At 45.8% G+C, this 15464-nt stretch overlaps 1 protein-coding gene across 1 annotated transcript in view; it reads right to left on the reverse strand.

The window, feature by feature from the left end:
- Positions 1-15188, reverse strand: part of LOC129713970 (vesicular glutamate transporter 1-like) — a 33428-nt gene extending 18240 nt beyond the window's left edge. Inside the window, exon 1 of the mRNA XM_055663403.1 lies at positions 14366-15188. Coding sequence (XP_055519378.1) covers positions 14366-14427 — 62 coding nt within the window. The 5' untranslated portion in view covers positions 14428-15188. The remainder of the gene's footprint in view (positions 1-14365) is intronic.
- Between the last annotated feature and the right edge of the window lie 276 nt (positions 15189-15464).

Genomic DNA, 15464 nt, shown 5'->3' on the forward strand with positions numbered 1-15464 from the left:
AGACGTACAGGTTTGTACGGTAATTGGCTTGGTATGAATGTAAATTGTCCCTAGTACGTGAAGGATGGTGTTGATGTGCGGGGGGCATCAACATCATCCGTGGTGGTGGTCCGTGTGGACTCGGTGGGCCAAAAGGCCTGTTTCTGCGCTGTATCTCCAAACTAAACAGGGAGGTTGAGAGGGAGAGATAGATCAGCCACGATTGAATGGCGGAGTGGACTTAATGGGCCGAATGGCCTAATGATGCTCCTGGAACCTATGAAGTTATGGACGAGGAATTCTGTAGATCAGTAACGTCAATAAGAACAACACTAACTTACGCTGACACTGGTACCGAGGAGAAGGCCAACCTGTGGTGCAAGACAAACAAGTTGTTTCGATGTAAACTGGCCAGAGGGAGATCTGAGCCCAACACAGGGTAACGTTTGGGAGTGACGAAGCACAAAGTGCTGGAGGTACATCTGTGTGTTGCAGCATCCGTGGAGGGAATGGACAGATGCCATTATGGGTCAGGACTCTTCTTCAGCCTCTTTCAAACACTTGGGGGAGAGAATCTGACCTTGTTCTTTTGCAACTAATGCACGTTGTATCTAATATGACTGCTACTGGCTTCATTAACTTTGAGTAAGAAGTTGGGGGCATAAAGAGAAGGCAGCAAACTGGTGTAGGTAGACCAAATGCCCAACCTATAGAGTGATACAGTGTGGAAACAGGGCCTTCAGCCCAACTTGCCCACACCGGCCAACATGTCCCAGCTACACTAGTCCCATCTACCTGCATATGGCCCATGCCCCTCCAAACCTGTCCTATCCATGTACCTGTCTAACTGTTTCTTAAATGTTCGGATAGTCCCTGCCTCAACTACCTCCCCTGGCAGCTTGTTCATACACCCACCACCCTTTGTGTGAAAAAATTACCCCTCAGATTCCTATTAAACCTTTTCCCCTTCACCTCCACTGGTCCTCGATTCCCCTACTCTGGGCAAGAGACTGTGCATCTACCTGATCTATTCCTCACATGATTTTATTCACCTCTATAAGATCACCCCACATCCTCCTGGGCTCCAAAGAATAGAGTCCCAGCCTGCTCAACCTCTCCCTATAGCACAGACCTTCTAATCCTGGCAACATCCTCGTAAATCTTCTCTGTAACCTTTCCAGCTTGACAACATCTTTCCTTAACATGGTGCCCAAAACGGAACACAATATTCTAAATGTGGCCTCACCAACATCTTGTACAACTGCAACATGACCTCTACTCAATATTCTGAAGCCCAATGTGCCAAAAGACCATGCTCCTGTACTCCTAGATCACTCTGCTCTACAACACTAACCAGAGCCCTGCCATTCACTGTGTAGAGATTTCCACAAAAGCATCACCTTACATTTCTCCATCAACCATTCCTCAGCCCACCTGGCCAATCGATCAAGATCCTGCTGCAATTTTTCACAACCAGTTTCACTATCTGCAAAACCACCCAGCTTTGGAGTAGCAGGTTGGTCAAACACGGAAAAAAAGGTTACACAAGAAACTGCAGATGCTGGAATCTTGAGAAAAATACAAAGTGCTGGAGGAACTCAGCGGGCAGGCAGCATCTGTGGAGACATTTCTGGACAGATGCCATTTCTGGTCGTGAGACTTCTTCAATCTAGGACAAAAGTACTGACCTGAAACGACACAGACAGACACACACACACACACACACACACACACACACACACACACACACACACACACACACACACACACACACACACACACACACACACACACACACACACACACACAGTGCCTGACGCTTTGAGATCCTGCAGTAATTCTGTGTTTTGATTTTAAAAAGTATTACTTAGCTTTGGGAGTGATGGATTAGAAAGAACAGAGACAAAAATGTGGAGTAACTCAGCGGGTCAGGCAACATCTGTGGAGGAAAGGAATAGATGACGTTTTGGGTCGAGACCATTCTTAGCGGACAGGTCACCTTGATATCTTCAAGTTGGTGGGCAGCTACTGACGGAGTCGTGAGGACCTGCATTGAGCCTCAGCGACTCTAAATTTATATCAATGCAAAAATGTTCAAAGAATAAAAGATGCCCTCAAGTGTGTTGATGCTGCTATGCTTGATGGAAAGTGAGAAGGATGCTAAGGATTTGCAAAAGGTCAAGTGATTCAGTATGGAACTGGCAGGCAGATTGCTGGGCAGAGTGAGAAACTCATCAATGTTGGCACACTGTACCTTGGGCACGATGAAACACAGAGCTGGCAAAGTGGTGGGAGCAGGCATCTAGTGATGGGGACAGAGCACCTGTCAGAATGAGATGGAGGACAAAAGTACTGGAGAAACTCAGCGGGTGCAGCAGCATCTATGAAGCAAAGGAAATGGGCAACGTTTCTGGGCGAAACCCTTCTTCACACTGATGTAGGGTGGGGAGAAGAAAGGAGAAAGGAAGAGGAGGAGCCCGAGGGCCGAGGGAGAGCTGAGAAGGGGAGGAGACAGCAAGGACTACCGGAAATTGGAGAAGTCAATGTTCATGCCGCTAGGGTGCAGACTGCCCAAGCGGAATATGAGGTGCTGCTCCTCCAATTTCCGGTGGTGTTCACTCTAGCCATGGAGAAGGCCCAGGACAGAAAGGTCGGATTCGGAATGGGAGGGAGAGTTGAAGTGCTGAGCCACCGGGAGATCAGGTTGGTTAATGCGGACCGAGCGGAGATGTTCGGCGAAATGATCGCTAAGCCTAAGCTTGGTCTCACCGATTTTCCAGCATCTGCAGTTCTTTCTTAAACAGAATGGCAAGGAGGTTGAAGTGTAAGAGGGAGGAATTCTAGGTCAGTGCTTCTTAAACTATTTTAGTGTCATTCACTGCCTTCTGTGGCACATAATTCCACAGATTCACAACCCTCTGGGTCTATTTTGCAGAAACAGACCTGCGTTAGAGCCCGTGCCCCACCCTGGTAACTAAAACCCATGAAACTTCTTAAATGTAGCAAATAATCCTACAGCAATTGCCCACGGTGCCTTGAAACAAAAGCGACGTATTGGGACAGAGGCGGAGATTTGGGCAAAGGATGGGTCTTTAAGGAGGTAAGCGAGGCAGAGGCACAGGGAATCACAGCTTGGACATGAGGAACGGCAGTTGCTGGTTAACAAAAAAAAAGACACAGAGTGCTGGAGTAACTCAGCGGGTCAGGCAGCATCTGTGGAGAACATGGATAGGTGACGTTTCACAGAGTGCTGGAGTAACTCAGCGGGTCAGGCAGCATCTGTGTAGAACATGGATAGGTGACGTTTCACAGAGGGCTGGAGTAACTCAGCGGGTCAGGCAGCATCTGTGGAGAACATGGATAGGTGACGTTTCACAGAGTGCTGGAGTAACTCAGCGGGTGAAGCAGCATCTATGGAGTGAAGGAAATAGGTAACGTTTCGGGCCGAAACCCTTCCGGGTTTCGGCCCGAAACGTTGCCTATTTCCAGAAGAGTTTCAGCCCGATACGATGCTGGTTCATTATGATGATGGACACAAAATGCTGGAGTAACTCAGCAGGTCAGGCAGCATCTGTGGAGAACATGGATAGGTGACGTTTCACAGAGTGCTGGAGTAACTCAGTGGGTCAGGCAGCATCTGTGTAGAACATGGATAGGTGACGTTTCACAGAGTGCTGGAGTAACTCAGCGGGTCAGGCAGCATCTGTGGAGAACATGGATAGGTGACGTTTCACAGAGTGCTGGAGTGACTCAGCGGGTCAGGCAGCATCTGTGGAGAACATGGATAGGCGGTTTTGGGTTGGGACCCTTCTTCAGACTGATGTGGGTGGGATGGGGGGGGGGGGGGGGTGGAGGGAATGAAAGCTGCAAATGAGGAGGGCTATGGACAAAGCCTGGCAAGCGATAGGTGGATACATGTGAGCGAGGGAGAGGGGAGGTTGATAGGCAGATGGTAAACAAATGCCAGGGATGAAAAAACAAAAAGTGCGTGAGTGGAGGTAAGGATAGAAGAGGTACGGATTGTGAAGCCAGAGGAAGGAATATAGGGGGAAGTGGATAGACAGGGACAGGGAGGATGAGAAGAGTGGGGGGATCTTGTGTAAGTTGGTTATCTAAAATTGGAGAATTCAATATTCATACTGTTTGGTTGTGTGAGCTATCCAAATGGAATACCAGGTGCTGTTCCTCTAGTTTGCGTGTAGCCTCACTCTGTCAGTGGAGGAGGCCCAGGACAGAAAGGTCAGTGTGGGAATGGGAAGGAGAGTTAAAATAGTTAGCAACCAGGAGACAAGAGCCTGCAGTGTTGATAGCTTAGAGATGAAAAACATCTTACAATATAAATAAAAATAAATTCCACTACTTTTTCAAAGAACGAATATACTTATCAGAGAGAAATCAACAGCGCAGGGAAAATCAATTTGCTTTTAGCGGCAGACAAGTTGTTAAGCAGTAATTATAGATTAGCATTCTGTTAAATGCTTAGCTACACCTCATTCAACAAGAAGTTACATTTTCAGGCCGACTAGAAGTTTAAAAAAAAAGTTCAAATGCTAATCAAACTAAATTGGTTCAGCTGGATATTTTCACACTGAAACATCGCTGCCAACATTTCCCCCAATGGGTCCCGGCAGCAATCCAGAGGTTGCAAACTCCGCAGCGAGTGGCTCATCACTCATCTCCACACGTCCTTCCTCACCAATTATACAGCCGTCAAAGAGTGCATCTTCACTTGACCTTGAAAGGTGCAGCTCCGGCAACAAGGGCGGCAGCGGTAGAATTGCTGCCTCACAGCGCCAGAGATCCGGGTTAGAAACATAGAAAATAGGTGCAGGAGTAGGCCATTTGGCCCTTCGATCCTGCACCGCCATTCAATATGATCATGGCTGATCATCCAACTCAGTTTCCCGTACCTGCCTTCTCTCCATATCCCCTTAACCACAAGGACCACATCTAACTCCCTCTTAAATATAGCCAATGAACTGTGGCCTCAACTACCTTCTGTGGCAGAGAATTCCACAGATTCACCACTCTCTGTGTGAAAAATGTTTTTCTCATCTCGGTTCAAAAAGATTCCCCCCTTATCCTTAAACTGGATAAGGGGGAAGGAAGTCTTTTAGGACCGAGATGAGACAAGCTCGGGTCTGATTCCATCCCGACCACGGGTGCTGGCTGTACGGAGTTTGTACGTTCTCCCCGTGACCTATGTGGCTTTTCTCCGGGATCTCCGGTTTCCTCCCACGGACGGGTTTGTAGGTTAATTGGCAATTAACAGGATAGCGCTAGTGTGTGTGCGCCAATCGCTGGTCGGCGCAGCTTCGGTGGACCAAAGGGCCCCTTTTCTCACTGTCTGTCTAAACTGAACTAAATTAAATGATTCGGTTTAATTCAATGATGATACTCCATTGTCACGTGTACCGAGGCACAGTGAAACGCTTTGTGGTACAACTCGGTAAAGCCGTACAGCAGTCTTCACACAAGAGTTTCTGGTGCCAACAAGATTACAAAGTTGACCCAAGTCACTCAGGAAGCTAGATGTTAAATCTGGGTAAAACATGTACTGTTCTTGGTCCCTTACCCACCGTCTGTACACATGGCCTCAGAAAGGAACAGATTTTTTTTTTAAATAATTGTTTGTGTTTTTTTTTAGAGGGGCTAAGTTTAGTTTTTATTTTCTTAGTGATACAACAAGAAATCCGACCCTTGTAGAGAAGTCTGCAGCGACCAGCGATCCCCTCACACTAACACTATCCTACACACACTGGAGACAATTTACATTTAAACCAAAGCCGATTTAATTACAAACCTGCACGTCTTTGGAGTGTGGGAGGAAACCGAAGATATCGGAGAAAAACCACGCAGGTCAAGGGGAGAACGTGCAAACTCCGTATAGACAACACCCGTGGTTGGGATGGATTCCGGGTCTCTGGCGCTGTGAGGCAGCAACTCTACCGCTGCACCACCGAGGCACCCAGGTCAAGGATGGAGCGAGGGTTACAAACTTCCACGATCTATCTATCTCATTCCAGAATGGCCTCTCTTCAGTCTGATGAAAGGACTCGACCAGAAACATCACCTATTCCTTTTCTCCAGCGATGTTGCCTGACCCGCTGAGTTACTCCAGCTTTTAGTGTCTATCTTTTAGCCTCACTGACCAGTGACTGCTGAATCTCTTTAAAACATAAGTAACAGCAAGAATGGACCCAGTAGCTCCACCACCCACAAGATCACAGCTGGCCATTTTGTTCAACTTATTTAGAACTTAGAGATACAAGGAAATGCAGATGCTAGTTTACAAAAAAAAGGCACAAAGTGCTGGAGTAACTCACGGATCGGCAGCATCTCTGGAGAACAAACTGCTGTGGAGGCCAAGTCATTGAGTATGTTTAAGGTCGACATTGACAGATTATTGATTAGTATGGGTGTCAAGGATTATGGGGAGAAGGCATGAGCATGGGGTTGAGAGGGAGAGATAGATCAGCCATGATTAAATGGCGGAATGGACTTGATGGGCTGAATGGCCTACTTTTCCGTTCCTATGATTTATGAACATTCTCCAGATATGCTGCTTGACCCATTGATTTACTCCAGCACTTCATCTTTTTTTTAAATTAGATCTTAATTAGATCATAACTCAACTAAACTCCATGGAATGCAGCTCAACTTAATGCAAATCATTTTGTAGGTGAACCTGTTTCACCTTCACTCCTGGTGGTCGAGGACATTTGTAGCTCTTAACTTCATCGTCTTTCAACCGAAGATGACCCTAACGATGTTCAAACATCAATAGATTTGTAATTGGGTAAAAATATCAGCGATTACGGACAAAATCGGTAAATAATGAAGGACTGAATCATTTATTCCTGTGCTCTGGTATGACACAATGTTTAAGGCACACACTTAGAGTCATAGTCACACAGTACAGAAATAGGCCCTTCGGCCCAACTCGTCATGCCAGCCGAGATGACCATTTAAGCGTGTCCCATTTGCCTGTGTTGGAAGGAAGTGCAGATGCTGGTTTAAATCGAAATACGAAATACTGGAGTAACTCCGCGTGACAAGTAGCATTTCTGGAGAGAACGAATGGGTGATGTTTCGGGTCGAGACCCTTCTTAGAAACATAGAAACATAGACAATAGGTGCAGGAGTAGGCCATTCGGCCCTTCGAGCCTGCACCGACATTCAATATGATCATGGCTGATCATCCAACTCAGTATCGTGTACCTGCCTTGAATAATAATAATAGATCAGCCACGTTTGACTCAATGGGCCGAACGGCCTAATTCTGCTCCTTTGTGTTATGGTCTTACACATTTCCAATCAATTTACCTGCCTACATCATTTAAATATCTCAACTATTTCCCCTAGCAGCTCATTCCATATACCCATCGCCCTCTGTGTGAAAAAAAATTGCCCTTCAAGTTCCAATTAACTCTTTACCTTATGCGGTCTGGTTCTTGGTTTGCCTTACTCTAGGAAAAATACTCTGTGCATTCACCCTATATATTGCCGAATGATTTTATACATCTCTATAAGATCGCCCCTCATCCTCCTGCACTCCAAAGAATAGAGTCGCAGTCGACCAAACATCTCCCTGTTGCTCAAACCCTCAATATTGATGTAAACCTTTCCTTCAGCCTTTCCAGCTTAATGGCATTTTTGCTACTTTAACAACCTTTCATTCTGATCTAGATACTATTGACGCATTTCACGCATTTAAATCTCATCATCATTTTGAAAGTCTCCAAATGTAACTCTTGCAGATATTCACAAAATGGCTGATCGTTCACGAGGCGGTTACCGCATTAAAGGTTTGGTTTGGCAGTGACCACAATTTCAAGGCTAAACTAGACGGTAAAACACTGGGACTGGATGGAACAGCAACTCTTTGTCACCCAACACTATTCCCCCAGAGCAGCGATGAGGATTAAAGTAATGCAAGGTGTTAAACCTGGGATGGATCCGTCTCAAAATGAACCATTGGGCTGAAGCTGCTCTGGAGTAACTCAACGGCCCAGGCAGCATCACCGGAGATCATGGCTAGGTGACGTTTCAAGCCGGGACGGTTCAATCAGAAGAAGAGTCACAACCCGAAACGTCACCTATCCATGTTCTCCACAGATGCTGCCTGACCCGCTGAGTTACTCCAGCACTCTGTGAAACGTCACCTATCCATGTTCTCCACAGATGCTGCCTGACCCGCTGAGTTATGGTGCAGCAGCATCTATGGAGCGAAGGAAATAGGCAACGTTTCGGGCCGAAATCCTTCTGGAAATAGGCAATCGTTGCCTATTTCCTTAGCTCCATAGATGCTGCTGCATCCGTTGAGTTACTCCAGCACTCTGTGAAACGTCACCTATCCATGTTCTCCACAGATGCTGCTGCACCCGCTGAGTTACTCCAGCACTCTGTGAAACGTCACCTATCCATGTTCTCCACAGATGCTGCTGCACCCGCTGAGTTACTCCAGCACTCTGTGAAATGTCACCTATCCATGTTCTCCACAGATGCTGCCTGACCCGCTGAGTTACTCCAGCAATGGAAACAGGGAACTGCAGATGCTGGTTTCCACAAAATGACACAAAGTGCTGGAGTAACTCAGCCGGTCTCTGGAGAAGGCGGATATGTGACGTTTATGAGCCGGGCCCCTTCCACAGTTCCTCCGGCACTTTGTGCCTTTTCTTGTCAACCCGCATCTGCAGTTCCCTGCGATTCCACCTTGGTGTCTTCACGTTCGAAAGATAAAAGAAAGATTCGAAACACACCGTCAAGGGTTCTGTGGCGCATGCGTCAAGCATTAGACTGATGACCTTAAAGTCTTAAAGAACAAAGCGTTCTTGAAATAAAGGCTTGACTATAACACGAAGGCCAGAGCTCTGGTGATTCTGCGGTCAGAGGGCTGTAGCCCAGTCGGGATGCAAAGACCCACGTCCTGGGGTCAATTGGATAATATAGAATGAAAAACATTTACAGATAAATAAAGCAGAGCAAAGGGAAACAGGCTGATAACCTTGCCTGGAGTTTGTGCCATGGTGCTATACAATTGTGGCTGACAGCTGCTTCTGCAGGGGGGGGGTGAAGAATTCTGGCACCATCTCAATAACTTCAATTCAGTGTCAGTCGATCCAACGTTGACGGGAACATCATCTCACTCCTGATCAAATATTACGTCAAACAGCCTCTGACGAATAACTGCATCCTCCAAATGCTTTATTGATTAATTAAGATATATGTTGAATCGCGGCGGACTTACATTTAGTTTAGTTTCGAGATACAGGAACAGGCCCTTCGGCCCACCGAGAACGTGCCGACCAGCGATCACCCCTGTCCGCTAGCACCGTTCTACACACACTAGGGACAAATCTACCATTATTACAGAAGTCAATTGACCTACAAACCTGTTTAAGAAGGAACTGCAGATGCTGGAAAATCGAAGGTAGACAAAAATGCTGGATTCAGATTCAGATTCAATTTTAATTGTCATTGTCAGTGTACAGTACAGAGACAACGAAATGCATAAATGGAGCGAAGGAAATAGGCAACGTTTCGGCCCGAAACCCAAGGGCCTATTTCCTTCGCTCCATAGATGCTGCTGCACCCGCTGAGTTTCTCCAGCATTTTTGTGACCTACAAACCTGTACATCTTTGGAGTGTGGGGGGAAACCAGAGCACCTGGAGAAAACTGCGTCACAGGGAGGACAGGGAAACTCCGTACAGACAGCGGATCGAGCCCGGGTCTCTAATGCCACGGTGCCTTTCTATAGTGCCTTACACATCCTTCTCAAAATACTCATAGGAGATAGAACAGTACAGTGCAGGAACAGGCCCTTGCGCCCACCATGTCCACGTCGAACATGCTGTCAGATTTAACTAACAGAATCAAGAACCAGGGGACATAAGGTTTAAGGTGAGAGACAATTTAATAGCAACCTAAGGGGCACCTTTTCCCCACAGAGAGTGGTGGGTGTATGGAACGAGCTGCCAGAGGTTGTTATAGCACCTAGTTGAGACAGGTGCTATAACAACATTTAAAATACATTTGGACAGGTACACGGATAGGAAAGGTTTATGTTGTGGACCTCTCGGGTTCCTTTTAAATCTTTCTCCTCTCACCTTAAACCCATTCCCTCAGGATCTTGATTCCCCTACTGTGGGAGAAAGAGTCTGTGCATTCACCCCACCGATTCTCATCGTGACTTTATGCACCTCCATAAGCTCATTCCTCGGTCTTCTGAGCTCCAAGGGGAAAAAAGTCCTAGGCGGCCCAACCTCTCCCTGTAGCTCAGGCCCTCGTTGAGAGCCCTCATTTGCAAGGTACTTGATATCCAAAAACCGCTGTAGGGCGGATAAATTGCTGAATCTCGTTCCCCAGAGGAATTCTCTGACCTCTTGATCAGATCACGTGGAAATCTGAAATCTATTATTCATCTCGGTTCCTGTGATCGTGGTGACATTGGCCGTTTTACCCATCCGTAAGCCGCCCTTGAGAGATGTTGTCCCTTGAACTAAGGACGCCCCCCACGGCACGAAGGTTTGCCGCGCTTGTTGTGGAAATAACCGGCCCGGAATTTTGATTGAGAAATAATCGAAAAAACCGACGGAAAATCGCCATCTCCGACATCTTAGAGTTCCGGTTATTTCCAAATATTCCCCGTTCCAACATTAAATCCGCCTGCCTGCGCCAAATTCAGACTGAACCAACACATCGGTATAGATCTGACTAATGGCTCATCTTCACTGCTTTCCATTCATTATAAATGGACATAACTATAGGAACATTCAGAGTATGGGCTATAGGCAGGGATTGAATTATGGATGAGTTAGAGCAATACTAGTGAGTTCTGGGTCCAACCCAAATTTGGAAATCTAACTGTGTGGGAAGGAACTGCAGATGCTGGTTTAAACCGAAGATGGACACAAAACTCAGCGGTCCAGGCAGCTTCTCCGGAGAGAAGAAGTAGGTGACGTTTCGAGTCTGAACAAGGGTCTCGACCCGAAATGTCACGTACCCCCTTTTCTCCAGCGATGCTGCCTGACCCGCTGAATTACTCCTGTATTTTGTGTCCACCCTTCATTCCCTTTCATCCGAGTAGAAATGGTTTCCTGATATTGATGTTGCAGCTTGAATTATTTTTGAGTCTACCTTTGGAAAGCTAACTCGTTTTGTAACGAATATCTGGAGGCGCGTTGCCGACAGAATCCCACCGGGGAGTGTTAGCTGGTCGTGGGAGAAAGAAGGGGGGATTACAAAAAATAAATTTGCCAGTGGAAGTTTGCGTCGTGGCGAGGCAGGTTGATATGATTCAGTGTGCCAAGATGGAACTGGTCTACACCGAAAATAGATACAAAATGATAGAATAACTCAGCGGGACAGACAGCATCTCTGGAGAGAAGGAATGGGCGACATTTCGCTGAGTTATTCCAGCATTTTGTGTCTATCTTTGGTGCGATTCAGTGTGTACACGAACAGCCTCCCCAACACACGCACACACACACCCCTCCCTCTATTCCCTTTAGAATTGGAAGCCTGATTCTAATCCCATCCGGTACAAGCAATAATCCAGGAATCCAATTCATCAATCTTAATCCTCAGCACGCGAACAGTCGTTTGACGTGGCGTTGAAACTAAACAGAAACGGATTTTTAATCAAAGATGATCAGATAAACATTGCCCCAGAGTTGGCCTGATTAATAATTTCGTCGCATTTTTGCGTTTTGACAATAATCCCCCCTGCAAACACCATCTCCCCCCCCCCAAAAAAAAATGTTTGGTTGATACCTTTTGCCAATGGCTAACTGAATTTTGAATGGTCAATTCTATCTACAACAATGAATAACTAGATCGGATAGGATCTCAGACCAGAACAAGGTTTACAAAGAACTCACAGATATTTAGATCTCAACACAACTAGGGATTTCTATATGCGGATTCAATAATTAGACTGGAAGAGATTCAAACGAAACCCTGCCTGGCCGGGGACTAATTGATCACATGAATTATTAACGATTTTGGTTATCATTAACCGATCCGCCCTTGTAAATGTTAGATAATTGCGTTGATAACACAAAGCGGCAATTTGCTCAGATTTCGTGCCGGCGTCTACCACGTTTGTTGGTCGCCGAGCCAATGGTTTCAGGCTGATTACCACCAATTCTCGACTTTTTTTGATGAAGTTTCCAATCGGAAACCAGACTCGCCATTCACATTCACACGGCATCGTCGGACTTCATTCCACCACGTTTTTTTTAGGACATTTAAAAATGGCACTCTTTCAAAGAGGAAGCGGTTGGAAGGCGTTCGAGACCAGTTTTTAGATGGGCAAGTTTCAGGGTAGGTCTTGCACGGGGAATGCCCCAGATTTACACTGAAATATTGAAAATAATCGTATCGAACAATGCAGTCTTTAAGTGCCTGCTCAGGTCCCCCGAGTATGTAACGGGAGGAGAATGGGGTAACGTTCTGAAGATAGACACAAAATGCTGGAGTAACTCAGCTGGACAAAATTCAGAAGGTTGGGTTTAATAAAAAGGGTTGGATCGGATTCAATAAAATTGCTGAATAAATCGTCACTTTCTTGTATTTTAAAACTCCTCTTGGTTGTCTGTTAGTGACATAATTCCCCCAAACTATGTTACTACGTTTTATACCGTGGTTAACGCCGGCTTTAGAGTAACACGAGGTAAATGGCGAAACCCTCAAATTATTAGTATTTGCAGCTCCTAGGTTCAACATTTAACTTGAAAACGATGTTGCTTTGATAACTGGCAGCTGTTTAAAATAAAAATCAACCCCTTCACCGTTCAATATTTCCAACTTCACTTGTGGAATTACAATTTAGAGAGGGGGAAAATCACTCAACGCTCCATCCAACCCCCAGTAGGATTAGAATGATAATATGCTTGTGAAATCGTCACAAATAATCAGCCTTTCAGCCAAGAGCTTGCCATCATAAGTACATTACTGTCTGCAGAACATGTATGATGCAGATTACTAAAAGCAGGGCTACATTTGGCGAAATCTGCCTGCGTTCGTGATGGAAAATGGTCCAAATGTAGAAAGAGAGGGATGATTAGAGAGGGTGAGGACAGAAATGCGCTGCACTCGCTTAAATTATTTATCAGCCAGAGATCATTTCTTTTCTACGGGGAATGACTTTCAGCCAAGCTAAAAGGGAAGGAATTCAAAACAGGATATGATTCAGAAAATCGCTTGTTTGCAATGGTATTTTTTTACCAGAGAGTGCAGCCATTAAATTGCAATTAGTGTAAGCTAATCGCCGAAGGAACGGTTTAAACCTGTGCCATATATAAATCAGATAAGTATCTTATTTTAAACTTCAAGAGCAAAATTAACTGGACGTGTATCGGGCAAATTTGTGGAAGGAAAGGATTAAATCACCCAACAGAATGGCCAGGCGCAAGGCTGGGGCAAATGAGTCCGTGACACGATACACCAGGGTATCAGAGTTAAATTGATGCAATATTATCGCAAAGTGGCCGATTTTCTGCTATATTGCGTAGAAGGAATCGCCCATATTTGATGAATTCACGAGTAAAAAAAAAACAGACTCCCATTTTCCTGTCAAGTCAATGCCCTTTTTGACTTTGTAAAATAAAGATGTCGTATCCTTGGCCGGTGCAAGCCGGCACATCCTTCATTTTTCTTTTACTATTGATCGGGTGGATGGAACACGATTAGGGGCGGAAAAATGAAGCATTCGAATGTGCACATCTTATTAGAAATGTCCCTCAATCCACCAAAGTAGCGCCAGGTAAGGATATGTCAGCAATGTGGGGGCGAAGATGGATTTCCCCAGAGATAGTTAACACGAATATTAACATTATAAACTAAACAAATCTCGCCGGGCTAATTTAATAAAAACGAAGAAATCCAAACACAATAATTGGAACAGGAGATGTAATCTTCGTTAAGGGATGTGGAATTTCACAGCCCGTTTATAGAAAGCCCACCCAGCTAATCATTAACCTACGATATTCGTTCTTCATTTTGAGCCCGTCGCCTTGCAAGTCAAATAATAATTGATAACATTATTATAAATAAGGGTGAAAAGGAGTGATCAGAATTGCAGGCATCGTGGAAAGGCGCCGGCGAAGGATTCCAGGAGTAGGTGTGGGCATTTCTAACCGGATCGCAGGGCAGTTTACCGACACATTAGACACACGCTAATTGCAAGAGAGGCAATATTCCTGGTGTATATTCAATATCTAAGATGTTAATCTCTCATTTGGAAACACCCGGAAGAGGAAGATCAGTCGGTCTGCAACGTGCGCGGGGAAAGCAACGAATAATTCTGCCTTTAAACACGCACGGCAGTTGCACATATCAATTATGGGGCGACTCTTTCTCGGGAAAAAAAACCCCACTCACCTGTGCAGGCGTCCCAGGCCGTCACCAGCCAATTTCCTCAATTGTTCCTTCCTTATCTCCATATTGCCGCCAGCTACGACCCCGCCGCGAGTGTGTGCAGTTATTCTGATCAGCGGGTCGCCCTAAACAATTCCAGTTGCAACCATCGCGAAATTTAAGGCCGCTCGGAATATATTATAAGAAGTTTAGTAAAGTGACCGCTTTTTCTTTCCCAACGTCCTTGATAATTCTATTGGTGGGTTGTAACAGGAATATAACGTGTCCCGTGGACAAGATAGTAAAATAGAGACATGTTTTTTTTTTTCTTCCGACGGATTACATGTGCTCAAGGCACATTCGATTCGATTGGGTCATGGTTTCACGGATTAATCTTGTTGTCGGGGGCGGTAAGTCCTTTGTACCCACGCCTTTCGTCAGTCAATTTCCCTCCTGGGATAAATAAAGTTCTATCGTATGGTATGGTATGGTATCGTGTCGGGGGAACAAGCCGTGAGCTACACGGACCAAGTTGAGTGGAGTCGAGTGGAGTATTTCAGCACCGCGGCAGCCGGACAGCTCCCTGTGCGCCTTTCAGCACAGCGGACAGCTCCAGTCTCCTCCCCACTGAAACTTCCCCGGCACTGTCCTCTCAATCCCACGCCCGGGCCAACGTTAAACTTCACGGCATTTACCAATCCCTACCAACCCCGCTTCGCTTGAATGAGCCGGCCATTGGCTCTCCGTACCGCCACTCTCCTCTATCTGTCTGGGTTGAAGCCAATCGGTCTTGGTTTCCCATCGCGGATGCTATGGTAACCATCGAGATTTGATCATCTTAACTGCTGAGAGCATATGGTCACACATTGCAAACTAGCAGCGTACAACAACGCGTCTATCTGTGCAATCTATGCACAGTGAAAACGTGTCAGGGAATCTGAGTAGTGAGAAGGAATAAATCTGGAATGAAAATTTCAAGTGAAACTTCTCTATCCATTCTCCTGTAGAGCACTGTAGAGCTAATTCCATGGATGGGTTGAAAGGAAAGCCAAGATCAAGTGTAGTCAAGAAATTACTATTAAAACATAAAGTACTTGTGCTATAACGCCAGGATAGGCTTTCA

Source organism: Leucoraja erinacea, chromosome 37 (genome assembly GCF_028641065.1).
Source record: "Leucoraja erinacea ecotype New England chromosome 37, Leri_hhj_1, whole genome shotgun sequence".
Taxonomy (NCBI): Eukaryota; Metazoa; Chordata; class Chondrichthyes; order Rajiformes; family Rajidae; genus Leucoraja; species Leucoraja erinaceus.